This window comes from Delphinus delphis, chromosome 15, assembly GCF_949987515.2.
Source record: "Delphinus delphis chromosome 15, mDelDel1.2, whole genome shotgun sequence".
Lineage (NCBI taxonomy): Eukaryota > Metazoa > Chordata > Mammalia > Artiodactyla > Delphinidae > Delphinus > Delphinus delphis.
The window spans coordinates 23,851,774-23,875,289 of NC_082697.1; the positions used below are offsets into that span (position 1 = coordinate 23,851,774).

Genomic DNA, 23,516 nt, shown 5'->3' on the forward strand with positions numbered 1-23,516 from the left:
GCATCTCTCTTTCAACAGACATGTTCTCAATGTCCTGGGTAAGACCAAAGAAGCTGCCAAGATCCTCTCCAATAATCCCAGCAAGGGATTGGCCATGGGGATTGCCAAAGCCTGGGAACTCTACGGCTCAGCCAAGTAAGGGGAAGAGAAAGTGTCAGCAGAATCCTGCTTTAGATTCAGCATTCATGGATGCAGCAACTTCTTTGCCTGACATCATTAGGAAATCGTGAGGGAATTTTTCTTGAAATAGAAGCTTACACTTTGAAGTACCAAAATTATTTTAATGGAGTTTTGGGCTTCCTTCTTAAATAAGAGATGCTGATAATAATTTAATCTTTTCTCATTGGCTACAGGTGATGGTTATGACAGTCAGTGATTGCATCTTGATGTAATGCAGGGGTGCTACCTGGAGTGAGAGAGGCATGTGAGGTTGTTTGCCTGCACTAATGGCCCCAGTTATTAGGCTTTATGCTCTTATTCTTTTTTTCATAGTTTTTCTGTCTGTTTTCCTACTAACAGCTCTTCTTACTGCTGTCACTTTGCTTGAATTTAGAATCTCCACTGCCATCCTTATACCTCCTTTTTGATTTGTAGTTTGGGAAAGCAAATGATCTGTTATATTTGTGTCTAATGAGTGTGAGGGCCTTTTTGATGAGTAAATGCATAAACTTTGATTTAGGGATTTTATCGTATCTGTTCAGAGGCATTTTTTTGCTTCCTTCCTATTTCTCAACCATGTTCCAGATGTGTAAAGATGCTAGATGTTCCAGATATGACTTCTGGATAAGTGAGCGGCCACTGTACTAACAGTTATTGCCATGTTAATATAGCATTAATAGTTTACCCTTAATGAGCATCTACTAGTGCCACACTTTGTGCTAAGCTCTTCATATACAGGATCTCATTGAATCCTAAATTCAAACACTCTGAGGTAGATATTATTCATCTCCCCCATTTTAAAGATGAGGAAACTGAGATTCAGAGAAGAGAAGTGCATTGTTCAAGGTCAAGTGGTGAGTTGGTGGTAGAGCCCAGAGTCCATCTCCCTCTAGAACCTGCATTCTTAATCACTTTTGCCTCCAAGAGAGCCTCTCTGGGCTTATTAAGCCTCACTAAGACTCAAGAAACGTCAGACTCTGAGCATTTGGAAGTCATCAGACAAATATTTTTTCAAGTAGAACTCTTGGCTAGGTTGTATTTTAAGAGTGAAGCCAGGAGATGGGTCACCTAGGGAACCTGCTGATAGACGAATGCTGCAGAGGGTTTCTCTAGCCAGGCTGTGAATAACATGGAGAGAAAAGACTTGTGTGCTCAGAATTAGGCACTGGTAGGTAGGAGCTATGGGGTCCCTGAGCCAGGAGTGGATTCCCTCATTTTGAGAGTCAAATAGGCACTTCTGCTGACCCAAATATGACCTTTGCTAAAGTCTGTTCTTTTCCCTGAACGTCAGTTTCCGAACTTGTAAAACGGGGGTAATAATAATACCTAAAAGGGTGGTAGTAAGAATTAAATGAAATCATAGATTTGAAAAATGCTTTAAAAAATTCAGTGAGGGTCATTATATGATACTTTCAATAATAACGATAATGATAGTAATAATTACTACCATTTAAAGAGTTTTGTTTTACAGAAGAGCAAATGGAGGGCTCAGAGAGGTTGAATAACTTGCCCAAAGTCACACAGCTAGTAAGTTTAGAATTCACGTTTATCTGCCCCTAAAGCCTGTGTTCTCTCTACTACACTGTTCTTCTGAAAGGAATGGTCCCATAGTATAGACTGAAAAACTGAGGTGCGAGCATTTGTAGAGCAGATGAATTTTCATCAATTATCTCATACATTTTAAAAGAATTTTTAAAAATTAAGCCAGGAAAATGAATTATGATTTCAATTTAGACATTTTTTCAAACTCTTTCAAAGTATAGTGTCTGTGGTTAGAATGAGTAGGGATAAGAAAAGGGGATTCTTGATATAAAAGGTTGGGAACTATGATTTATTTAACACCCTTATCTTATACATGAGGAAATCAGGGCCCAAGGAAAGGAACTGACTTACCCAAGGGTATACCATAGATCACTGGCAAAGCCAGCACTGGGACTCTGGAGTCCTCATTCCCAGTCAGCATGCTACTGCTACTTCACCTTCCTTAGCTGATAACTTTCCTAGACCTGCTGTCAAGAGACTGCTCAGAATTAAAGGCAGGAGGAGGTAGAATATGTTTTCCGAGTCTGAGTCCGATTATTTGGCAGGAGGCTTCATTAACCAGAGCATGCAGTTCCACTTTAACCTACAGCCTCTCCTCCACCTTTCCTTGGAGGTGGGCCAGCCTGGGCCAAGTGCCACCTCCCACTCATGAGCAGAGCAGATCAGGCTACAAAGTAAAGAGCAAGGTCATTGGCCCTCGGGACTCTCTCAGGGCAAGATGGCTTGTGAGATTTCAGGCAGGCCAGGAGAAGGGGCATACTAGGACCTGTGTTTTAGCTAAGTGGAAAGGAGTCAGGCAGAGTGTAGTCCAAGAGGTTCAGCTGAGGGAGGGAGAAGCAAAGATAGACAAGAGGCCAAGTATGGGAGGTCAGGAATCCACACTTAAAATCCTAAGCCAAGTCTGCCCACCCAAGAGCTCAGCAAGAAGCCTTGGGCACAGAGCAATACAGCTACAGCAAAAATGGAGTTTGGTACTGCTGAGCAGTGACACTAAGAGAGTCTGATGGGAGACACCTGGACCTGTTCTTGACAACTGAAAACAGCTTGGTCGGTAGCCAAACAGACAATTCTTTGACATTAGCATTTCCCTGAGTCCTCGAGCTCTTGCTCCTTTAAGAAACATGTGGATAAGCAGAAAGGAAGAGGCCAGGTAAGCCCCAGTGATCCCATTAATACGGTGGGACCAAACGTGGCCCTGTGTACCTCACAGAAATGTTGGGAGGCCCCAGGAGATAATGCCTTATTCATAGTTTTCTCTATAGTGTTTCTGTTGGATTCCATTGAGGATTCCATTGAGCTATTCTTTTTTTTTTTTTCTTTTTGAAAGAATCACACACTCTTTTATTATATGATTCACAATCTAGCAATAGGGTCATTATCCCCTAACTCCCAGCATTGTTCTTTTACAAAATATTCTTCAGTACTCTCACTTCTTTATTCTTCCAGAAGAACTTGGAATCATTATGTTAAATTCTAAGAAAAAGTCCTCTTGGGTTTTTGAGATGGTTTTAAATCTAAATTTTAATTTGCACAGAAGATTGACATCATTACAATATTTCATCTACCTACTGGAGAAGGGGCAGAGACATGTCCATTTTTTCAAGTTTTCTATATTCAGGAAATAATGTGTTGTAGCCTCAGGTGTCTATGCCTGAGGCAGTCCTGAGTAGAGAGAATATCTACTCTTTCAGGGAAGCCGTGTTCTCATTCTCACTTCTGAGGGGGTGGGATGAAGGGAAGACAAGATTTGTAGCCACCTTGGGCCACCTGTGCTCTTTCCCCAGCGCTCGGGTGCTACTGATTGCCCAAGAGAAGGAAAGGAATATATTTGACCAGCGTGCCATAGAGAATGAGCTACTGGCCAGGTAAGTAAAGGAGGGGAGACCTCCAGGTGTAGCCCCAGGACTGGGGAGAGCCACTCAGAACAGAGCATCCACTCTGAGCCTTGCCCATCTTTCCCAGGAATATCCATGTAATCCGGCGAAAGTTTGAAGATGTCTCTGAAAAGGGGTCTCTAGACCAGGACCGAAGACTGTTTATGTAAGTGTCCAGGGAGCATTCCCCAAGGATCCAATAGAGGGCTGATTTAGGAAACTCATCCTGCTGCCTACTTCCCCTAAATAATCCTTTCTTCTGGGAGATGTGATGGCTTGCTTCCTTCTCTCTGAACTTTACGGTGAACTCTGAAAGTATCCCACCATCCCAGGAAATTTTGGACATGCCAAGTTCTGCTTCTAACGGGTTGTATCAGAACTATTGACATTCTGGATAACCTTGGTTTTCATATGCCTCTGGGCTCCCAAAAGTTTTCTTGCCCTTCTTGGCTAGTCAAGTCAGACCTGGGCAGTTGGGTTGGGCAGTCAAGGAGGAAGAGGAGTAGCCAGCTCATTCTTTGATTGGTCTGGGAGTTGCTCTCTGAGGTCTCATGCAAGACCTCAAAGGGCCTGGATTTGTGTTCCAAGCCAGGCCCTGTGCTTCCCTTCAGGGGCCACCACCAAGTGGCTTCAGTATCACATATTTGGGTAGCATTGCTTACAGCACACATATTTAGACCTGGAAATGTGTGATTCTTAAAATTAAGAACCTCCTGGCGTTTCACAATACCACTTACTATTTTCAAAGTGTGCTTCTATCTTAACAAAACAAAGTCATTAATTTACTTTCCAGATAAATCAAACAATATCAAATAAATCAAAGAAAAGGGGAAGAAGTTCAAAAAGACAGTATGTGGCTTAACTAGATTCATATTTTGCATCTCCCCACCCTCACCCCCACCATTTAAAAAAATCAGCTACTTTAAGCAGTGTAAATACAAGTGTGTTTTGCTAGCAGTATGATTATATATAGCAATATGATTCTGCTGCTCAGTAATTTTGAGCCCACTTTTTAAAAATTTACCTAATTTGATTCTGGTTGCCTTCGGCCTTACTAGAATGACTCTAGATCTGGAATATTAGAAGGCATTCCCCACTGCATACCTCCATTTTTTAGTGGAAGCATTGATGGTGTGTGGGTGTCTACTTTCATACTTCCAATGAATCCCTGTTCAGGCTACCCCTGTGCACTGACTTTCAAAGAAAGAAGCCAAATGCATTTTGATGCACCCTGAAATAGATTGAACCACTGAATACATCAGTTTTATTTTATTTTTTATCTCTTATAAATTTATTTATTTTATTTTATTTATTTTTGGTTGTGTTGGGTCTTCGTTGCTGCATGCAGGCTTTCTCTAGTTGGGACGAGCGGGGGCTACTCTTCGTTGCGGTGTGGGGGCTTCTCATTGTGGTGGCTTCTCTTGTTGCGGAACACGGGCTCTAGGCACACGGGCTTCAGTAGTTGTGGCTCGTGGGCTCTAGAGTGCAGGCTCAGTAGTTGTGGCGCACAGGCTTAGTTGCTCCACGGCATGTGAGATCTTCCTGGACCAGCGCTCGAACCCATGTCCCCTGCATTGGCAGGCAGATTCTCAACCACTGTGCCACTAGGGAAGTCCCTGAACACATCAGTTTTAATTTAACACAACAGCTTTCTCCATCCTGTGTTCTAGGGACGACCAGGAAGTTGCTGTGGTTTACTTCCGGGATGGCTACATGCCAAGTCATTACAGTCTACAGGTTGGTACTTTCTGTTAGACCATTCTTTGCCTCTGGGACCTACCATCGTTCTTCAGAGATTCAACTCAGGTGTCACAACAACCTAGGTTATTTCCTGAGCTCTGGCTTCAGTTCTTCCTGAGGGAACTTGCTGCTGGAACTTCCTGTCCTCCCACAAGCTTTTTGCTACCTCTCACTCTCTACACACAATCTTCTAGAATCCGAATCCTCAGGAAACCACAATGCACCAGCCATTCACACTGTTTTGCTGGTAAATGTGTAACAATCTTTCTGTGGAGACAAGCCCCTATTTGTAGCATTTTCTGATTTCTAGGTTGTAAATACTCCCATCCTGGTCAGTTTCAAAGCTACCCATCTTAACATCTCTGAACAGAGCTGGGAAGAGATGGATTCAGTCAGCTCTCACTAGCCAATGCAAACCAGTGCCACTACACCACTGACCATTTCCTTCTTGCCAACTCTTACTTCTCTTTTATCTGCATCAGAAAGTTTTGATCTGCTGTCCATTCATGTTAATGACAGTAATGATAATATCACCTTAGCTTGCTATCCTACCAGGTAGTTTCAAAATTACATTCCACATCCACTATTTCATTTAATCCTTATAACCACTCTGTGAGGTGTGTAATTATCCCCATTATATAGATGGAGAAACTAAGGTTTGAGAGATGCAGGTGCTTATCTAAGGTCCCACAGAGAGCTCCCAAACTTTCTGACTCTCAGTCCAGTGGCTTTCCTAGTATATCATTCTCCTCCCCCTGCCCCTAATCCACAGCATGGAGAAGCTAAGAAGCCCTGCTTTCAGTTGGGAGAAGGTAAAGGAGAAAATAAGTTAGAAAATACCATAAGCAGTAGTCTAGGGGTCATGAGCATTTGGCTCTGCCTCTGTGTGACCAGGGGCAGGTTCCTGACCCTTTCTGGGCTCAGTTTCTGTAAGGTGAGGAACTACACTAGAAAATTGAGGGAGCTCCTTCCAGATTGATAATTCTTTGAATGTAAGATCCTCCCTAAGGCCCAGCTGTATAGGGATCTGCCTCTGTCTCCTTTTCAACCTCATTGCATGCCATCCCTCCACCTCACTCCCACCTTGCAGCCCCACAGGTTTGTCAATCCCACTGTCTATTGGGAAAATGTCCTGGTTCCAGGACAAGGGGTTTGGGAAAAGGGCCAAAGAAAACTTTATTCAGTTAACAAGGAGGGAAATTAGTGCATAAGGGGGAGAACATTTTTAGGGAACTGAGAAACTCAGACCAGTTTTAGACATGGAGGTGAATCTGCTAGGCTTAGTGAATTGCCAGGTGACCATGAGCAAGGCCCTGCTCATCTCTGAGTTTTGCTTTCCCTACTTTCCACAATGGGGTACTTTTCTGGGTTTTTCTCTGATATTCAGGGTACCTTTAACTCTACCCAGAACACTAGCCTAGTTGTTAGGTGGCTGGGGTTATTGGTGAAGACCAGGCAGAGATGCTGCAGGTGGACTGACTACATCAAAGAAAGGACAGCATGCGTGGGGGGTGAGAGTGGGATGGGGGGGGTGGTGTTCTTCAGGCCATAGCCCTGATCCTGCTGTGGGCAGTTTGATGTGGTCTGGAGTCAAGGACAGACTGTCCCTCTAGTGCCTGAGAATGGGGACTAGAGCTGGGAGGCATGATCCTCTGCTGTTTTCCTGCCTCTCACACCCTAAACTCCTGGCCCACCAGACTACTCATCCTGCGATTACTCACCAGCAGACCTTCGCTCATATTATTTTGTTAACCTTAATACCTCTTCCCTGTTGAGTCTCACCTGTCAGACTCTACCTGTCCACTCAATTTCACCTCATTAAACAACAATAACAAATATTTATTGAGCACCTACAAAGCTTCAGGCACTGTGTTAGACACTAGGGATACAACAGGAAATAAGACAGATAAGGGTCCTTATGGAGCTCACAGTTTGGTCAGGGAGATGGTCATCAGAAAGTAAACAAAAGTAGAAAAAATGGTTTTTTCTAGCTGGGGGAAACTCTTTGAAACAACAGGGTGAAAACACAGAGAATTATGGGGAAACCCACATTAAATAGGGTGGTTTGAGAAGATGACTTTGAGCCAAGATTTAAGGATGAGAGGGATCCAGCCATCCATCAGAAAAGCCAAAATGACAAGAATTCCAGGCAGAGGGAAATGCAGCAAATGCAAAGGCCCTGAGGTGGAAATGACATTTGTGTTTGAGGATTGACAAACCTGTGTGGCTGCAAGGTGGGAGTGAGGTGGAGGGATGGCATGGAATGAGGTTGAAAAGGAGACAAGAAGCAGATCCTTACAGGATCTTATAGGCCGTGGTAAGGAGTTTGTATTTTATCTGTAGTACAGTAGGAAGCTGAGCTCATAAACAAGTGTCCCACCCCTTTCAAACCTCTTCATCAACTGTTCTACACCTTTTCACCTTTTGTCATTTTCCCTTTTAATTATAGTCATGTGTCATTGTGCTAGACCATAAGCTCCATAAGGGCAAGAATCCTGCATAATAGGAGGGGCCGTACCTGCCTCACAAGGATGTTGCAATGACCCTGGGAGATAATGAATGTGAGGATACCTGGCACCTGAAGGATGCTCATTAAAGGCCAGCCAAAGTAAAATAAAGTAGAATTCCTTTTGGTTTCTTCTCTCTGCAGAACTGGGGAGCACGGCTGCTGCTGGAGAGGTCATGTGCTGTGAAGTGCCCGGACATTGCCACGCAGCTGGCTGGGACTAAGAAGGTGCAACAGGAGCTGAGCAGATCAGGCATGCTGGAGGTGTTGCTCCCCGGCCAGCCTGAGGCCGTGGCCCGCCTCCGTGCCACCTTTGCTGGCCTCTACTCTCTGGACATGGTGCGTGGACAGCCCGCTTCTCCCACCACAGGCCCCCTAGGTATCAGGGACCCAGAGCCCAACGTGTTGCAGAGGCTGGAACTGGCACTGGGCTGGACTTGGGTCAGTGATGCTCTGAGAAAACCCCTAGAGCCCTGGGAAGGAGGGCTGGAATCCATTGTAAGCTCCCACAGCAAAGGTGGAGATGGGGATGGTAACCAGGGGAAGGGGCTGAGGTAGACAGCAAGAATTGAGGAATATCTGTACCTGTTTTCCAGACCTCTTGCTGCTCCTGAACTGTTGCCCAAGAAAGCTTGTTGTCACTGTACTCACTGCTACAGGGGGCTTGCTGGGGTCATATCCAGATAGTAGCATCCAGCCTAAAGGGGCTTATGGCTCTTCCTCCTCCTGCTCTTCCTCTGATGCTTCTCTACACAACCGGCAGGACCTTGGCTCCTGCCTCTTTGGCCCAAGACTGCTAGTGACTGCTTTCTTTCCTCCTGCCAGGGTGAAGAAGGGGACCAGGCTATCACTGAGGCCATTGCTGCCCCTAGCTGCTTCGTGCTAAAGCCCCAGAGAGAGGGTGGAGGTAGGTGGTTCCCTCTTTGCAGGGCTGCTCAGTGAAAGGGGGCCAGCAGGCTGTTACCAGTGCTGATCTGCACTTGCTATGGGCATGGTCCCAGGCTGTGGGGGATACAAGAGGAACTGACACATGTCCCCACCTTGGACATTGTCCCAGGAGAACCTTTGGTCAAGTGCAGTGGAGCACAAGGGAATGTGTGAGGCGAACGTGATAACCACTACACTGCAGAAATGCCCGTGCACAAGGGAATGTGATTAACCAGCACTGGAGGGTTTGGGCAAGTGTAGTCTGAGGTGCCTGAGGGTGAATTGTGGGGAACCAGGATGGGGGCATATCAGGAGGTTGGATATCTTCCTGCTTAATTTGAACTCCTTGAGGGCAGGGATCATGTCTGTCTCCTGACCCAGAGGAGATGGTTTTTGATCTTGGCCTTAAGAGTTAGGTACCAGTTTCCCAGGTGGAAAAGGGGGAAGAGTATTCCATACAGAAGAAGCAACCTCGGGCATAGGCACTGGTCCGTGAAAGTGTGATATGTTTGGAGATTAATGAGTAACTGGTCAGGCTGGAGTGCAGTGTGGGAGGTGAGAGAAGGCAGGGATTTGGGTTGGAAAAGATGGTTTGGGACCTGATTATAAAGGACGTTGAATATATGTAGGAAATTGGATTTTATCCTAAGGGTAGCGGGAAGCCAATAGAAAGTTTTAAGGAGGGAAGGGACACATGATTGATCTAGGATCCATGTTTCAGCCATGGTAGAGTGTGTCCTGGAATGTAGGGAGACACTGGTGGCAGAGAGACCATAGAGGAGACGGGTATAGTTGTCCAGAGAGCAATGTAGAAGGCTGAGCTAGGGCTTATGACAGTGTGGAGTACAAACTGAAGAGACATGTCCAAGTTCATGACAGGTAATGGAGAGAGAGGAGTTAAATGACTCAAGAATGCCTTTCACTTGATTGAGGGTAGGAAGTTCCAGGAGAAGCAGAGTCAGGCAGAAGTAATGAGTTCTGTTCGGACATGTTGAGTTTATTTTGGGAGCCCATGGGATATCTGTGATGTCTAGAGCAGGGAGCTTTAGTTAGAGATTTGGGAGTAAACAAGTTATAGGATATAGATGAAGCCTTGGAAGAGATCTGCCTGAAAAAAAAAGTATATACGTGGAGGAGAGAACAGGGTGAAGGACTGATTCCTTGGAAACCCCAATATTTAAGAGGGGCAGGAGCCAGTCAGGAAGGCTGAGAAGGAACAGCCATAAACAGATACGAAGAGAACCAGGGCAGGATGGTGTGGTGGAAGGTGTGTTCGCTTGTGTAAGAGCTCTCCTGTTAAGGTGACATTTCTTCCTTGGAAGCCAGGCCTGCCCCGGGTTCACTGAGCTGGTGTCAGGAACTGAGGTTCCTGACTTGCCCACGTGGCCCTAGAAGTGGGAGCATAGGGTGGAGAAGGTGGGGAGAGGGTCCAGGGTGACTGCTTAGTGGAATTGCAGGTAACAACCTATACGGGGAGGAGATGGTACAGGCCCTGGAGCGGCTGAAGGACAGTGAGGAGAGAGCCTCCTACATCCTCATGGAGAAGATAGAACCTGAACCTTTTGGGAATTGTCTACTACGACCTGGCAGCCCTGCCCGAGTGGCCCAATGCATTTCAGAGCTGGGCATCTTCGGGGTCTATGTCAGGTGAGCCAAGCAGTGTGTTTCCTTATCTAGTTAATGAGGCCAAGGATCCAAGATCTGCCCACCTCACAAGGCTATCAAATGAAGCCCAGATGAGAAGTGCTTTGAAACTATAAAGGAAATTCCAAGTAGTATCAAGATGGGTGAGAAAATAACCCTGGACTGGGAAACCCCAGGGAAGGAAAGAATTTGGGTCCAGTCCCAGGCCACTGGGGATTCTGGGAAAAGGTGGGATGGGCCAGCTAGAGGATACTCAGTGGCTTTGAAAAGCTGAGTGGCCCCTGGGTTTGGATTTGAGCACTAAAGAACCAGGAAGAGGAAGACTGGGGAATTTGTAAGGAACAGTTCCTGGTGCCTCATACCACTTCCTGCAAAATACTCACACCACGATCAGCGCAAGGAAGGAATTCCAGATCCTACCATGCTCCCCACCAGAGCCTGCCCTCTCTATTATCTTCCCCTCCAAGCACTCTCCTTATAGCATCTCTGCTGGCAATTTCCTCCCCAGCCCCCCACCCCACCCCCACCACAGCCATTTTGAGAGGTAGGAAGGAAATTTACAGCTACAGAACATGAAATGTGAGCCTGGCATCATGCTAAGTGCTGTTCCTGCTTTATTCATTCCTCGTGACCATCTTGCAAAGTGAGAGGTATTATCCCTGTTTTAAACTGAGGAAATTGATATTTAGAAAGGCTGAGTAACTTGCTCAAAGACACAGAGCTAATAATATCCAACCTAGGATGCAAACCCAAATCTGATTCAAAAATCCTAGCACTTTCTCAGGTGTAGTCAGTCACCCACGTACAGCTCAGCTGGGACGAGTGAAGGTCTTGGGTTTGAGGGCTGAGTCCAGGTCATGGAGTTGTGTGTCTCCTGCTCCCATTTCTATAGGCAGGGAAAGACACTTGTGATGAACAAGCACGTGGGACATCTGCTTCGAACCAAAGCCATCGAGCATGCTGATGGTGGTGTGGCAGCAGGAGTGGCAGTCCTAGACAACCCATACCCTGTGTGAGGACACAGCGAGGCCTGCCCAGACTTTACTCGAAAGACCTTCTATCCTTTGTACTTATCATTCCTCTCCTAGCCCTCCTGAGGGGCTGCCCTCCCCTTACCTTGGGAAGGTTGATCTCTTCTAGAGATTTCCAGGGTCTTCATGGAAGGGTCAGCTGAGTACCTTCCCCACAGCTTTCCCATCTGAGAACCAGAAAAGCTGTGTTTCCCTTAGGTGCAATCTAGAGGCCCCTAAATCCTCAGGGTGTGGGTACAGCTGAAAAGAAGCTGATCTGAGGTAAGGGACCATAACACTGCCACCCTCCTGTTAGCCCATTGTCAGCCTTTCCAGCAAGTTCCAGTGTCTGACTTGGGATAGGACTGAGGGGTAGGAGGAAAAGGGTAGAGGGGCACAGCCTTTTCCCACCTCTGCCTTAAATAAAACTACTTTGTTGATTCTGTGATTCCTTGGTTTGTACATTTAGGGGAGGGAGAAGCTATAATCCGAGTCGGGCCACTTCAGGTAGACTGGAGCAGGGGAAGTAACTTGGCTGTAATCAGAGTCTCCCTAGCTCCTGACCCTATGGATAGGACCCTGAAATTTCAATCCTTAGTCACTCACTAATGCTCCCACAGGATCATAGGGAAGAGAGAAGGTCTCTAGCAGGAGCCCAGGAGGGAAGGCAACCATGATGGGACATCACAGTTGTAATCCTGCTTCATTTGCTTTCCTGATTAGCTCAGGAGCTTGTCAAAGGGCCTGGAAGCCCTGCCTAGCTCTGCCTAAACCAAAAGTTCTAGAAGGTGAATATTGGGGTATTCCTGAGGAAAACCACTCCCCTTCCCCACACAAGTCATAACAGCTAGCAAGTACACAGCCTGTAAGATAACCAAGAAAGCAAGTCACCACCTTCTTGAGGTCACAGACTTTATTCCTACAACCACAGCGCTTGAGTACAACAGGCAAGAAAAGAGAGCTTCATCTGAGAGTCTCCCATGGGCAAGACTCTGTTCAGGGGAGGGTGGGAAAAGAGGACAAGAAAATCAAGCTCCTCTGGTCCTAGGAACATAACACATTTACTCCTGCTAAGACACAAATGATCTGAAAACCCTCTGGAAACTGAGCCTGCCTGCACAGCCTCTGGAACAAATGGCAGACAAGCCATCTAGCACAAAAGGGAATTCAGACCCATAACAGAAGCAGCAAAGTGTTTAAAAAATAATAATCAATTGTTCCAGGACTCACAAACAGGCATTTCTAAGGGCAAGTGCATGCCCAAAATAAGTACTGATGCTTCCTGAGAGAGCTGACATAGCATTACAGAGTTGCTTCCCTGCTTCAGTCTGTGCCCTCACTTGCCCACTGAACACTTAACTTGGGTTTGAGATATGACCTTCAGGTCGCTGTTCTGGGCGCTAATGGCTCTTTGCAGTCTAGGGGCACAGCAGCCTGAGGTTGACCTGGGCCCTGTCCCATCTGCCTGGCGGTCGCAGGAAGTTGCCTGCACCCAGAGGCAAAGCTAGTCCTCAGTTCCAGACAGCTCGTTGGGGAGGTGGTGTGGGTCAGCACAGGCCCTGAGTACTCCTGGATGGGGGCAGGGAGGGTGGGCAAAACTTTGGAAAGCCAAGCAGGGGGAATCCTGGGTAATGGGCAGGGTCCTGTTCACTGGATGGTCAGGCAACGGTGGTTGAAGAGCTGGGTGATGACGGATGGGTCAGCCACGGTGGACACATCCCCCAGGTCGTGGTCATTCTGAGCGATCTTCCGAAGCACCCGCCTCATGATTTTCCCTGGGGGACCACAGGCTTCTGGTTACCTGGTGACAACACTGACCCATTCCAGCCCTGCCGAACACTTCCATCCACACACACTCCACCACCGCTGGGCCTTGGCAAATCCAGTCCCAATCCCTCAAGGCCTCTGGACATACCTGAGCGGGTTTTAGGCAAGCTGGGTGCATTCTGGATGTAATCCGGTGTGGCAATGGGGCCAATCTTTTCTCTAACTGTAACCAACAAATCATTATGCATTTTTTCAGTACCCTTAGCCAGGCTGCCCAAAACCAAGGCAGAGATGGCTTTGTTTCCAACCTATTTCCTCTTCAAGGTTTTGCCCACAATCATTCTCAGGCTCATTTCTGTCTTTCTCTCTTTTAACACATTGTCTCTTTACACTCTCATTTTATATTAATTCACCTTCATGGAACTCAAGCTCTAGAATCAGCCTGCTAGAGTTGAAATTCCGCTTTACCAGCAGTATGGCCTTGGACAAGAGATTTAACTTCTCTGAGCCTCAATTTCTTCATCTTTAAAGTGAGAGCAACAATAGGATCTATTTCATGGAGGTGATTATAGAGATTAAATAGATTAATGCATTTAAAGCACTTAGCTCAGTGGTGGCACAGAGAAAGAATTCTATAAATGTCAATCATTATTAACCTAGTAGAGACTGGGTGGGAAGAGGGTAGTTAGCCCCTAAGGCCCCCTGGGGTCTGTTTGTGGTTTGAGAAGCAGCTCACTATAGCCCTTCCCCAGCAACCTGGGCCATCAGGACAGACCTGGAAATCCCTGCCCAGGGAAGCTCCTTACTCTGTTTCTTGAGCTCCTCAGTGAGGGTGGAGCTGAAGGTGTGGCCATCGCACAGGGTGACAAAACAGTAGAGGCATTCGCCCTTCACAGGATGAGGGTGGCCAACCACGGCTGCCTCTGCGACAGCCTCATGTTCCACAAGTGCTGACTCTACCTCTGCCGTGCTCAGCAGGTGTCCTTGTCAAGGGAAAGGAAGTGCCATGAGAGAGATCCCAGCCCCTGTTCCATCTGTCCCAGTAAGGCAGTCCTGGTCTGGTCAAATGGGGAAGGCCTTTCATTCATTCCTCATAGGACATACTTCAGTTGTCCCACCATCCTGGTTCCACTCCTCCAGGTACATTTCAATGTTTATCACTCTTCTTCCAAAACCTGGGTCCAGAACTGAATGCTTGCTGTACTCCAGGCATGGTCTGGCCAAAGGATATCCTGGCTCTCTCAGAAGGCTTTGGCTGGGAGTTGCTGGGAAAGCAGGGTAAATAAGAAGGGAAAATGGTCCCTGGCCCTCACCAGATACATTCAGCATGTCATCAATCCTGCCAGTGATCCAGTAATAGCCATCCTGATCCCGCCGGCAGCCTGGGAAGAGAAGAAATGTGCAACATAATAAGTACCCCACAGTAGGATACAAGATCCACGTTACCAAACTGCTACACCCACAGCAATAGCCTCCTAACAAGTCTTCCTGCTTCTGCTCTTGCCTGCTGTGGTAGCAGGCTCCAAGATGGCCACACTGATCTCTACTTCCTGGTATTCATACCCCTGTGTAGTCCTCTTTCTCAGTGTACTAGGGTTTGTCTTGTGATCAGTCGAGTTTGGCAGAAATGATAGGATGTCATTTCTGAGATTAGATTATAGAAGACTGTGGCTTCTGTGTTGGTTGCATTCTCTCATATTACTTGCTCTGGGGGAAGCCAGCTGTCATGAGTAGCCCTATGGAAAGGTCCATGTGGCAAAGAACTGAAGGTTCCTGCCAAAAGCCACTTGAGTGAGCTTGGACGTGTGTCTTCCAGGCTCAGTCAAACCTTCAGACGACTACAGCCCCGACCACAGGTTGACTGCAACCCACGAGAAACTCTGAATGACAACCACCAGCTAAGCCACTCACAGATTCCTGGTCCTCAGAAACTGTATGAGATAATACAATATTTGTTGTTTTAAGCTGCCAGGTTTGAGGGTAATTTGTTCCATGGCAATAGATAACTAACATACTGACCTGAAGTCTATTCTCCATAAAACAAGCAAAGTTATTAAATAATAAATAAATTCTTATCACTTCTCTGCTTAAAACCCCTGATGGTCTCCCACTGTACACTGGATAAAATCCAAACTCCTCACCATGGCTCACGAGGCCCTATCTTATCTCCCTCTCCAACTTGATATGAAATTCTTCCCCTTGCTCATTACATTCCAGCTACACAAGCTTCAGTCTGTTCCTCAGACATTCTAAGCTTGTGTCTCACTGGTACAGAACATTCATTCTTACTCCAGATTTTCCCATGCCTGCCTCCTTCTCACCCTTCAGGTCTCTGGTCACTTCAGAGAAACCTCTCACCATCCCATCTATGGTGGCCATCCCTGCAGTATTTATTTGCTGAATTATTTGCCTGTCTCCCCTTACTTGAATGTAAGCCCCATGAGAGCTGTACTGTGCTTAGATAAGTACATGGACATAGTAGGTGGTCAATAAATATTTATGGAAGAATGGATTGGTGGGTGGACACATGGGCAAACATAGGCTCCAGACATGAGGATACACATGACATAGTAATACATACTGCCATATGCCCCATCTCTTTCAGCCTAGCAGCAAGGGAAATAAGAACTTCTTCCCTCATACATCAAATCTCAGATGGCACCATGCTGAGTGCCTTCCTGCAACACTCGTTCTTATAATCTTCTCTGTAGTTCTGACTGAATATTAGACACTGATACGTAAGACACATCCCTAACCAAGTCTTCTTGGAAATGAAAGGGGACAGTACGTATCTCGGTGGGAGGTTTGGGAAGGGGATAGCCAAGGCTCACCATCTCCTGTCACATAGTACCCGGGAAACTTCTTAAAGTAGGTGGTCTCAAAGCGTTCATGGTTCCCATAGACTGTGCGCATGATCCCTGGCCAGGGCTGCTTGAACACCTGGAAAGTGAGGAAGACACAGTGGTAACATCTGCTACACTGTCTTACAGGAAGACAATTACAGCTTTGTCAAACCCTAGGAGAAACAGCCTGAATGCCATTCCTGAGAAGTAGGACAAAGTACAGGCTTTGGAGATAGACAATCCAGGCTTGGAATCCCAGCTCTGCCACTTACTAGCTGTGTGACCCCAGGTAGGTAATGTTATCTCTCTGAACTTCAGGATCCTTATCTGTAAATTAGAGAAAATAATCTCTACCTCCCAAAGTTATTGTGAGGATTAAATTAATAGTATGTGGAAGCTGCCTGGCACAATGTTCTGTTAGTAATAAGCATTTAGTAAATTTGAGTCTCCTTTTAGGTAATCCCTCAGGGATGCCAGTCCAGGTTGATGCAAATGAAACAGTTATATAAAAATGTGGGACCCACACATAAGTAAGTAATCATTGCCCCAATCAATAATATCCTGTGGCAGCAGATTGACAGGATGGATGAAATTCTAGGCTAAGAGTCAGAAGACCTGGATTCAAGTCTTGCCCTTGTTACTAACTTGCTCTTAATAAAAATGAAGTGAGGTGGAGGGTGGGGGCTGATGATCTCCCCACAACTGTTAATAAAACAATCACAACAACAGCTAACATTTATCAAGCACTAACTGTTAGGTTCTGTGCTAAGTAAAACCTTCACATGGATTATCTAATCAATCCAGCAACCACAGGAGACACAGGTACTATTATAACCCTGTTTTACAAGTGAGAACATTTAGGTTCAGAGGGGTTGGGTAACTTAACTAAGGTCACAGAAGAGGCAGAGCCAGGATTTGAACCCAGGCAGGTTGACTCTGGAGCCTATATGATTTTCCACGATGTCTTCCAGACCCGAAAAGGCACCATCAGGTATCTTTGAGCAGAGCCCTTAAGAACTTTGTGGGCCAAAAGGCAGAGAGGCAGGCAAAGTATCCAGAAGGATTCCCCCCTAGGGTCTCTCTGCAGATGATAAACCCTCAACCATGGAGCTTTAGCCAAAAGCAGCTACCGGGAAAGATTAGGTTCTAAGCTCTAAAGGAGAGTCCAGTACCCCTTTGTGGACCCTCCCCCGCGCCTCCTCCTCACTGAGCAAGGGCCAGGATCTCACCAGATAACCTTCAGCTTCACCTTCCAACTCTTCCCCAGACTCATTCAGGACTGCAGGAGCTACACCAAAGAATGGGAAGGTCTAGAAGCAAACAGGAGACAGGACCCACAGAGAGGAATGAGGCAACTCTGACTCAACTCTCTACCTCTCCTAAGGAGCCCCAGAGCCCCAAATTCCTCACACATATCAGTCCAGTCCCCCACTCTCTACCTAGGCCAAATGCCCCAAGACTCTACTTCTGCCCAGCCCAGGACCAGCCAAGGGAGCCTCACTCACAGCAGAACCAGGCTTCATGGGTGTGGCACCAGGGAGAGGGGTCAGCATATGGCCACCCTGTAGAAGTCAGAGATCAGGGGTTTGAGTCAGTCTTCCCACACTGTCCCTGAACCCCAGCCTTCTGAACCCCTTACTCACTGTCTCTGTCTGCCAGAAGGTGTCCACAATGGGGCAGCGCTGGGCACCTACCACCCGGTGGTACCACAGCCAGGCCTCAGGGTTGATGGGTTCGCCCACTGTGCCTAGCACCTGTAAGGATGCCCGGCTATGCCTTGGGCAGGGGAATGGGGAGAAAGGAAGGCTCTGAGCACCACTGGGAGCCAGGAAGACATGCACAGGCTCTTCTCCTGCCCCCTCCCCTATTCCAAGCCAGGGTGTTAGAACAATGGAATGGAAAAGACTGTGCACGAAAGGCCAGCACCAGCTCTGAGGGACACCTATGGGGCAGCCGTTGGGAAGGGGTCTCACCTGGTAACAGGCTCATCTCCAAACTTCATGAGCAGGCGGATAGCTGTAGGTGCTGTGTAGAACTTGGTCACCTTGTACTTGTCCACAATACTCCATAGGCGGCTCATGTCCGGGTATGTGGGAATCCCCTCAAACTGACCCCAGTAATGGCTGGTCATTTTGGGTCCTTCTCAATAGTCCCTCCATTCCCCTGCCATCCCCTCAGGCTCAGCATTTTGCCCTTTCTGACAAATCCATGGCTTCACTCCCTTACCAGACAAGCCAAGAGACCTTCCCAGTCAGGATATACAACCCCCTAAGAACTCCTCTTTCTCCAGGAAACAGGTCATTGTATAAGTTCCTCTGCCTCTAGACCAAGTGGCTTTGGGAGGTTGTCACCCAGGATCATCTTGTCCATCCCCTAAATAAACCAAGTAGCCCTGAGTCCCAGCACCCTGCTTACCAAAACACTGGTGGCACCATTGGCCAGTGGCCCATAGGTGACATAGGAATGGCCAGTGATCCAGCCAATGTCTGCTGTGCACCAGAACACATCCTCCGCATGGAAGTCAAACACATACTTGAAGGTTGTGGCCACATAGAGCATGTAGCCCCCAACTGTGTGTACCACACCCTGGGGAGAAAACAGGGCCTCAGGTTGGGGACTTGGGCTCACCCCCACTGACTACCAAATAGGCTGGACAGAACTAGAGGAAAAGCCTTCTCAGGGATTCTGGTCCTGACAGCATCCCTCTCACAGCATCCATCTCTCTTCCACCCTCTTTGCATGTTCCCATCTCACACCCCACATGTATTTATAGTCAGTCCATCATTCACACCCACACCCTAAGATGGTATTTCTGAACCACCCACATTACTCTCACATACATGAACAGTTCTAGTACACTCACATCTAATAGTGTCTCTATTGTGTGTTTGTGCACACACACTCAATTATATGTTGACACAGTGTGAGTGGAAAAAAAAAAGATAATCTTCTTTGCTTACTCCATCAATACACCATCCCTAGGAAAGAGAGGCCCAAATTGTGTCTCTAAAGGTCCATTGAGGAATATGCAAAGCATGTGGAGAGAATAATTTATGGATGGGTGAGTGGATGGTAGAGTGACATATCTTTCAAGTCAACAGACGAGTCAGAGTTTTGTTTCCAGCTCCCACACTGTGCCCTGGGAGGTACTAGATGTTAATAGTGTGGCAAGTGGAAGGGACTGAACTCTAAGAGCTGTAGTCTAGAAGGCCAAGAGTGATCCCTGTGCCTACTCTGGGCCTCAACTTTACAGGCAGCTTTTCTTCAACCAAACCATGTGGGTATGGGCAGGGAACATAGATGTCAGCCACATGGATTGATCCTTTCCTCCTTTTCTGGGCACCATGAAAGCTTCCACCTGAATGTCTCACCCTGGGCCTTACCATCAGTGATTGAGGATTTATGTCAATTTGATTTAGAAAAGGTAACATGCCATTTCTTTTTTTTTTAAGATTTATTATTTATTTATTTTACTTTCTGTCTGCATCGGGTCTTAGTTGCGACATGTGGGATCTTCATTGAGGCATGCAGGATCTTTCATTGTGGCACGTGGGCTTCTGTCTAGCTGTGGTGCATGAGTTCCAGAGCACGTGGGCTCTGTAGGCTGCAGCACGAGGGCTCTGGTTGCAGCACAAGGGTTCTAGTTGAGGCATGCAAGCTCAGTAGTTGTGGCATGCCATCTTAGTTGCCCCGTGGCATGTGGGATCTTAGTTCGAACCCACGTACCCTGCATTGAAAGGCGAATTCTTTACCACTGGACCACCAGGGAAGTCCCTAACATGACATTTCTGAAACTCAGGGTTGTACAGTAAAATTCATGTCATTACATGCTTCCTCAGAAACTCACTTCTCACCCCTACACAGTGTATGTGTACACACACACACACACACACACACACACACACACACACACACTTGCCTTGGGTTTGCCTGTGGAGCCACTAGTATATAGGATGAAGAGTGGGTCTTCAGCATCACACCACTCAGGCTCACACTCATCCCCTGCCTCTTGCATGAGTTCATGCCACCACATGTCAACCCCCTCATTCCAGGAGATCTGCAGGGGGAAGAAGACAGACAGGAATGGGCAGGGAGGAACTGTGAACAGCTCAAGCTGGGTGTAAAAGACACCCCTACTTAGCACCTGGAGGGGCAGGGTGGGACTGGCAGACGGGGGTCCTGGGAGGGAGGAAGGGCCCTGCAAGGGTGGAATTGGGCAGAGAGAATAGAAGTGGAACAGGAGGCTTCTTTGGTACTTCCAGCACCCTGCTCCAGAGCTACTCTCACCCGGCCTCAGGCTAAGGAGGGCCCCTCAGCTGGTCCTTTCTCATTCTTCAATTCCTAGCTTAAATGTCACCTTCTTGGAAAGGCTTTCCCTGAACAGTATCTGATAGGTTCCCATCCCCACCCTCACCCCTGCTATTATTCTTTTTTTTTTTTTTTTTTTGGCCACGCAGTGCAGCTTATGGGATCTTAGTTCCCTGACCAGGGATCGAACCCCGGTCCTTAGCAGTGAAAGTGGGGAGTCTTAACCACTAGACCACCAGGGAATTCCCACCCCTGCTATTATTCTTGATCACAGCACCTTATTTCTTTCCCACACAGCACATATTTCCAGTTATTTTATTTAGCTGTTACTTTATTTTGCTTGATTACTGTCTCCCCAAGTAGATAGTAACCTCTATGAGTGCAGTGGCATGTCTGTCTTTCCCACCACTCCCACCAAATCCCCAACACCTAGTAAAATGCCTAGAACTCAAAAGGCACTCAGTAAATTTTGTTGGATGAGTGAATACGCAAACACAAGCCTACATACACACGTATGTACTTATGGGACTACTGGCTCATCAGCAGGAATGTGGACACCACACAATTCAGAAATGCAGAATTAGTCAGAGCCACAGGTAAGGCGGGTACCTGGCCCCATTAGTTAGTAGCAAAAGAAGTCAACAGATCTTAGTCCAAGCATCTTTTTCTGCATGTCTAGACATCATCCACATCTGGAGGTTCCTACCCCAACTCTGCTCCTGCCTTTACACCACTGGTACCAATGGGTTTCTCATAAAGACACTTGCTTGAGGTTCCATTCAGCAGGAAACCTTGTCTTAAGTTGGTGGAAAAGGACCAAGGTGAATTTCTCCCAGTAGAGGGATGTCCCTCTATACTGGCATGTGTTTGATAACTACTTCTGGATCTGTCATCCTGACATTTTTCTAAACTCTCTTTGAAACTGCTTTACTTTCCCAGTTATATCACCTGTTTGAAAAAAATGGTCTTCTACTCTTTCCTGAGTGAAGTGTGTTCCCTGAATTTGTCCAAAAGTTGCACTGGATTTAGATTCCCAGTTCTGCCACTTCCTAGCTGTATATGACCTTGGGTAAGCCACTCTACCTCAAGTCACTCATTTTTAAAATGAGGATAGTCATTCTTGCCCTAATAGTCACAGGATTTGGGGAACCTCAGAAGACAACCATATTACCTAGTAAACATGAAGCCTTGGATTGTCCTGGGGTGTAGGGAAGACTGATGAATGTAATGAAGGTGAGAAGTTATTTCAGTTCCGCTGAACTCCTCTGGGAGGTGAAATAAGAATGTGATGATGGGAACTACTGGGGGTTTGCTTCAGCTGTCACGAAACTCTTTCATATTCATTAGCTTCTTGTTCTATGGCCCTGGCTGGCAGGTAGACATGATAGTGTAAGAGAAACACCCTACTCCCATTATATGGCTCTATGGTAATTTACTGTGTCCATATTTAAAAACCCCAAAGTTTTAGGCAACACATACCTTGATAAATTATAAAATTACAACTCCCCTCTCTCTGTACTACCTGCCCCTTACTCTGGAGAATTTGAAGCTTCTGGCACATAAGGATCACAACAATCACAAGTCCAGGCCAAGAGAGGCACCATTAAGAAGAAAAAGAAAGAAGAGAGAGAAGCTGCCCACAGCTAGGAAACACAAAAATACACCCTATTTTTTTTTTACTGGAATAGCCATATGGGTCTACACATACATTGTCACATGGATAATTTTGTTCCCACCAGATGATCTGCTTGAGATGAGGACATTAATGTATTTAAGCAGAAGTGCGTCAAGAATGCTTGGGCAGGGGCTTCCCTGGTGGCGCAATGGTTGAGAGTCCGCCTGCCGATGCAGGGGACGTGGGTTCGTGCCCCGGTCCGGAAGGATCCCACATGCCGCGGAGCGGCTGGGCCCGTGAGCCATGGCTGCTGAGTCTGCGTGTCCGGAGCCTGTGCTCCGCAATGGGAGAGCCACAACAGTGAGAAGCCCGCGTACCGCAAAAAAAAAAAAAAAAGAAAAAAAAAAAGAATGCTTGGGCAAATGGCGCTGGTCTACAGTGCTGGTGTGAGTTGTCATAGAAAAGGCACTAGGTACAAGTAAGGGCAAAGCGCAGTTACACTGTGGCAGTGAGGGGACTCTTGTAATCTTGTAAAACTGTTTCTTTTGTGGGTGTGGGTAAGAAGGGGTGGGGTGGGTACTCCAGGTGTGGAGCTGATAACCAGCACCAGGAAGCAGGGTGAGCTCAATTAGTGGCACATATGTTGGTTGTGAATTAGGTGTATACTTATGAGGGCCCAGTGCTTTGAATCAGGAAAAGGTTTGAATTTTCTGAAATAAGAATCGAGGAGTTGGCCTTTGTTATTGGACCAGAATAACCTTAGAGAGGGCAGCCGCCAGGTGTGAGAGAAAAATATGAGGAAGCTCATAGGTAACATGGTTGAGGAAGGTACCTGCCAACTGTACCAGGCTCTCCCTTGAAGATTGCTTAAGGATGAAGGGGTTTGGAGCTCTGCCAAGATTTCTGCAGCTTTGACTGCAGTCCTCAGACCTGGACTTTGTAAGCCAATTTTTATGGTCTTTGGTTTTTTGGTAACTGGCTATTTTCACCTTCAAGAAACAAAAATCCAGGAGCCTGTGACCTGAGGGTCTCTGGTATTAAGAATTATAAGAGTCTATTTCTTTTCTAGATTCCCTTTTAGAAATGCCAGCCTGGGCTTCCCTGGTGGCGCAGTGGTTGAGAGTCCGCCTGCCAATGCAGGGGACACGGGTTCGTGCCCCGGTCCGGGAAGATCCCACATGCCGCGGAGCGGCTGGGCCCGTGAGCCATGGCCGCTGAGCCTGCGCGTCCGGAGCCTGGGCTCCGCAATGGGAGAGGCCACAACAGTGAGAGGCCCGCGTACCGCAAAAAAAAAAAAAAAAAAAAGAAATGCCAGCCTGTCTGCTATATTAGAAATGATAAAAGCTAACATTTATGGAGTAGTTACTATGTGCCAAACACCTTACCTACATTGACAAAACCCTATCAGGTAGCTACAGTTTTATCCTTATTTTAGAGGCGGGGACACTGAAGCAAGGGAGCCTAAGTAACTTGCCCAAGTTCCCACAATAGCAGGTGACAGAGCCAAGATTTGAACCCAAGTAGTCTGGCTCCAGAGCCTATACTCTAACCACTAAGTTTGTTTCCTTTTTCAAGAGAAAA

The 23,516-nt window shown here is 46.9% G+C and overlaps 2 protein-coding genes across 7 annotated transcripts in view; one reads left to right on the forward strand and one right to left on the reverse strand.

Moving 5' to 3' along the window:
* Positions 1-15,103, forward strand: part of GSS (glutathione synthetase) — a 36,310-nt gene extending 21,207 nt beyond the window's left edge. For 3 of the 5 annotated variants that reach the window (XM_060030927.1, XM_060030928.2, XM_060030929.1), the window contains exons 6-13: positions 19-135; positions 3,486-3,566; positions 3,664-3,741; positions 5,246-5,312; positions 7,966-8,160; positions 8,647-8,728; positions 10,206-10,395; positions 11,285-11,844. In XM_060030927.1, the coding sequence (XP_059886910.1) occupies positions 19-135; positions 3,486-3,566; positions 3,664-3,741; positions 5,246-5,312; positions 7,966-8,160; positions 8,647-8,728; positions 10,206-10,395; positions 11,285-11,408 (934 nt within the window). In that variant the 3' untranslated portion in view covers positions 11,409-11,844. Of the gene's footprint in view, positions 1-18; positions 136-3,485; positions 3,567-3,663; positions 3,742-5,245; positions 5,313-7,965; positions 8,161-8,646; positions 8,729-10,205; positions 10,396-10,425; positions 10,536-11,284; positions 11,845-14,985 lie in introns of those variants that run through there. The other 2 variants (XM_060030930.1, XM_060030932.1) reach the window with 2 other exon arrangements.
* ACSS2 (acyl-CoA synthetase short chain family member 2) overlaps positions 12,284-23,516 on the reverse strand; it is a 47,698-nt gene continuing 36,465 nt past the window's right edge. For both annotated transcript variants that reach the window (XM_060030926.1, XM_060030925.1), the window contains 11 exons: positions 19,932-20,069; positions 18,428-18,598; positions 17,986-18,119; positions 17,656-17,788; positions 17,518-17,574; positions 17,242-17,322; positions 16,001-16,109; positions 14,483-14,551; positions 13,976-14,152; positions 13,318-13,392; positions 12,284-13,177 (listed from right to left, as the gene is read on the reverse strand). In XM_060030926.1, the coding sequence (XP_059886909.1) occupies positions 13,050-13,177; positions 13,318-13,392; positions 13,976-14,152; positions 14,483-14,551; positions 16,001-16,109; positions 17,242-17,322; positions 17,518-17,574; positions 17,656-17,788; positions 17,986-18,119; positions 18,428-18,598; positions 19,932-20,069 (1,272 nt within the window). In that variant the 3' untranslated portion in view covers positions 12,284-13,049. The remainder of the gene's footprint in view (positions 13,178-13,317; positions 13,393-13,975; positions 14,153-14,482; positions 14,552-16,000; positions 16,110-17,241; positions 17,323-17,517; positions 17,575-17,655; positions 17,789-17,985; positions 18,120-18,427; positions 18,599-19,931; positions 20,070-23,516) is intronic.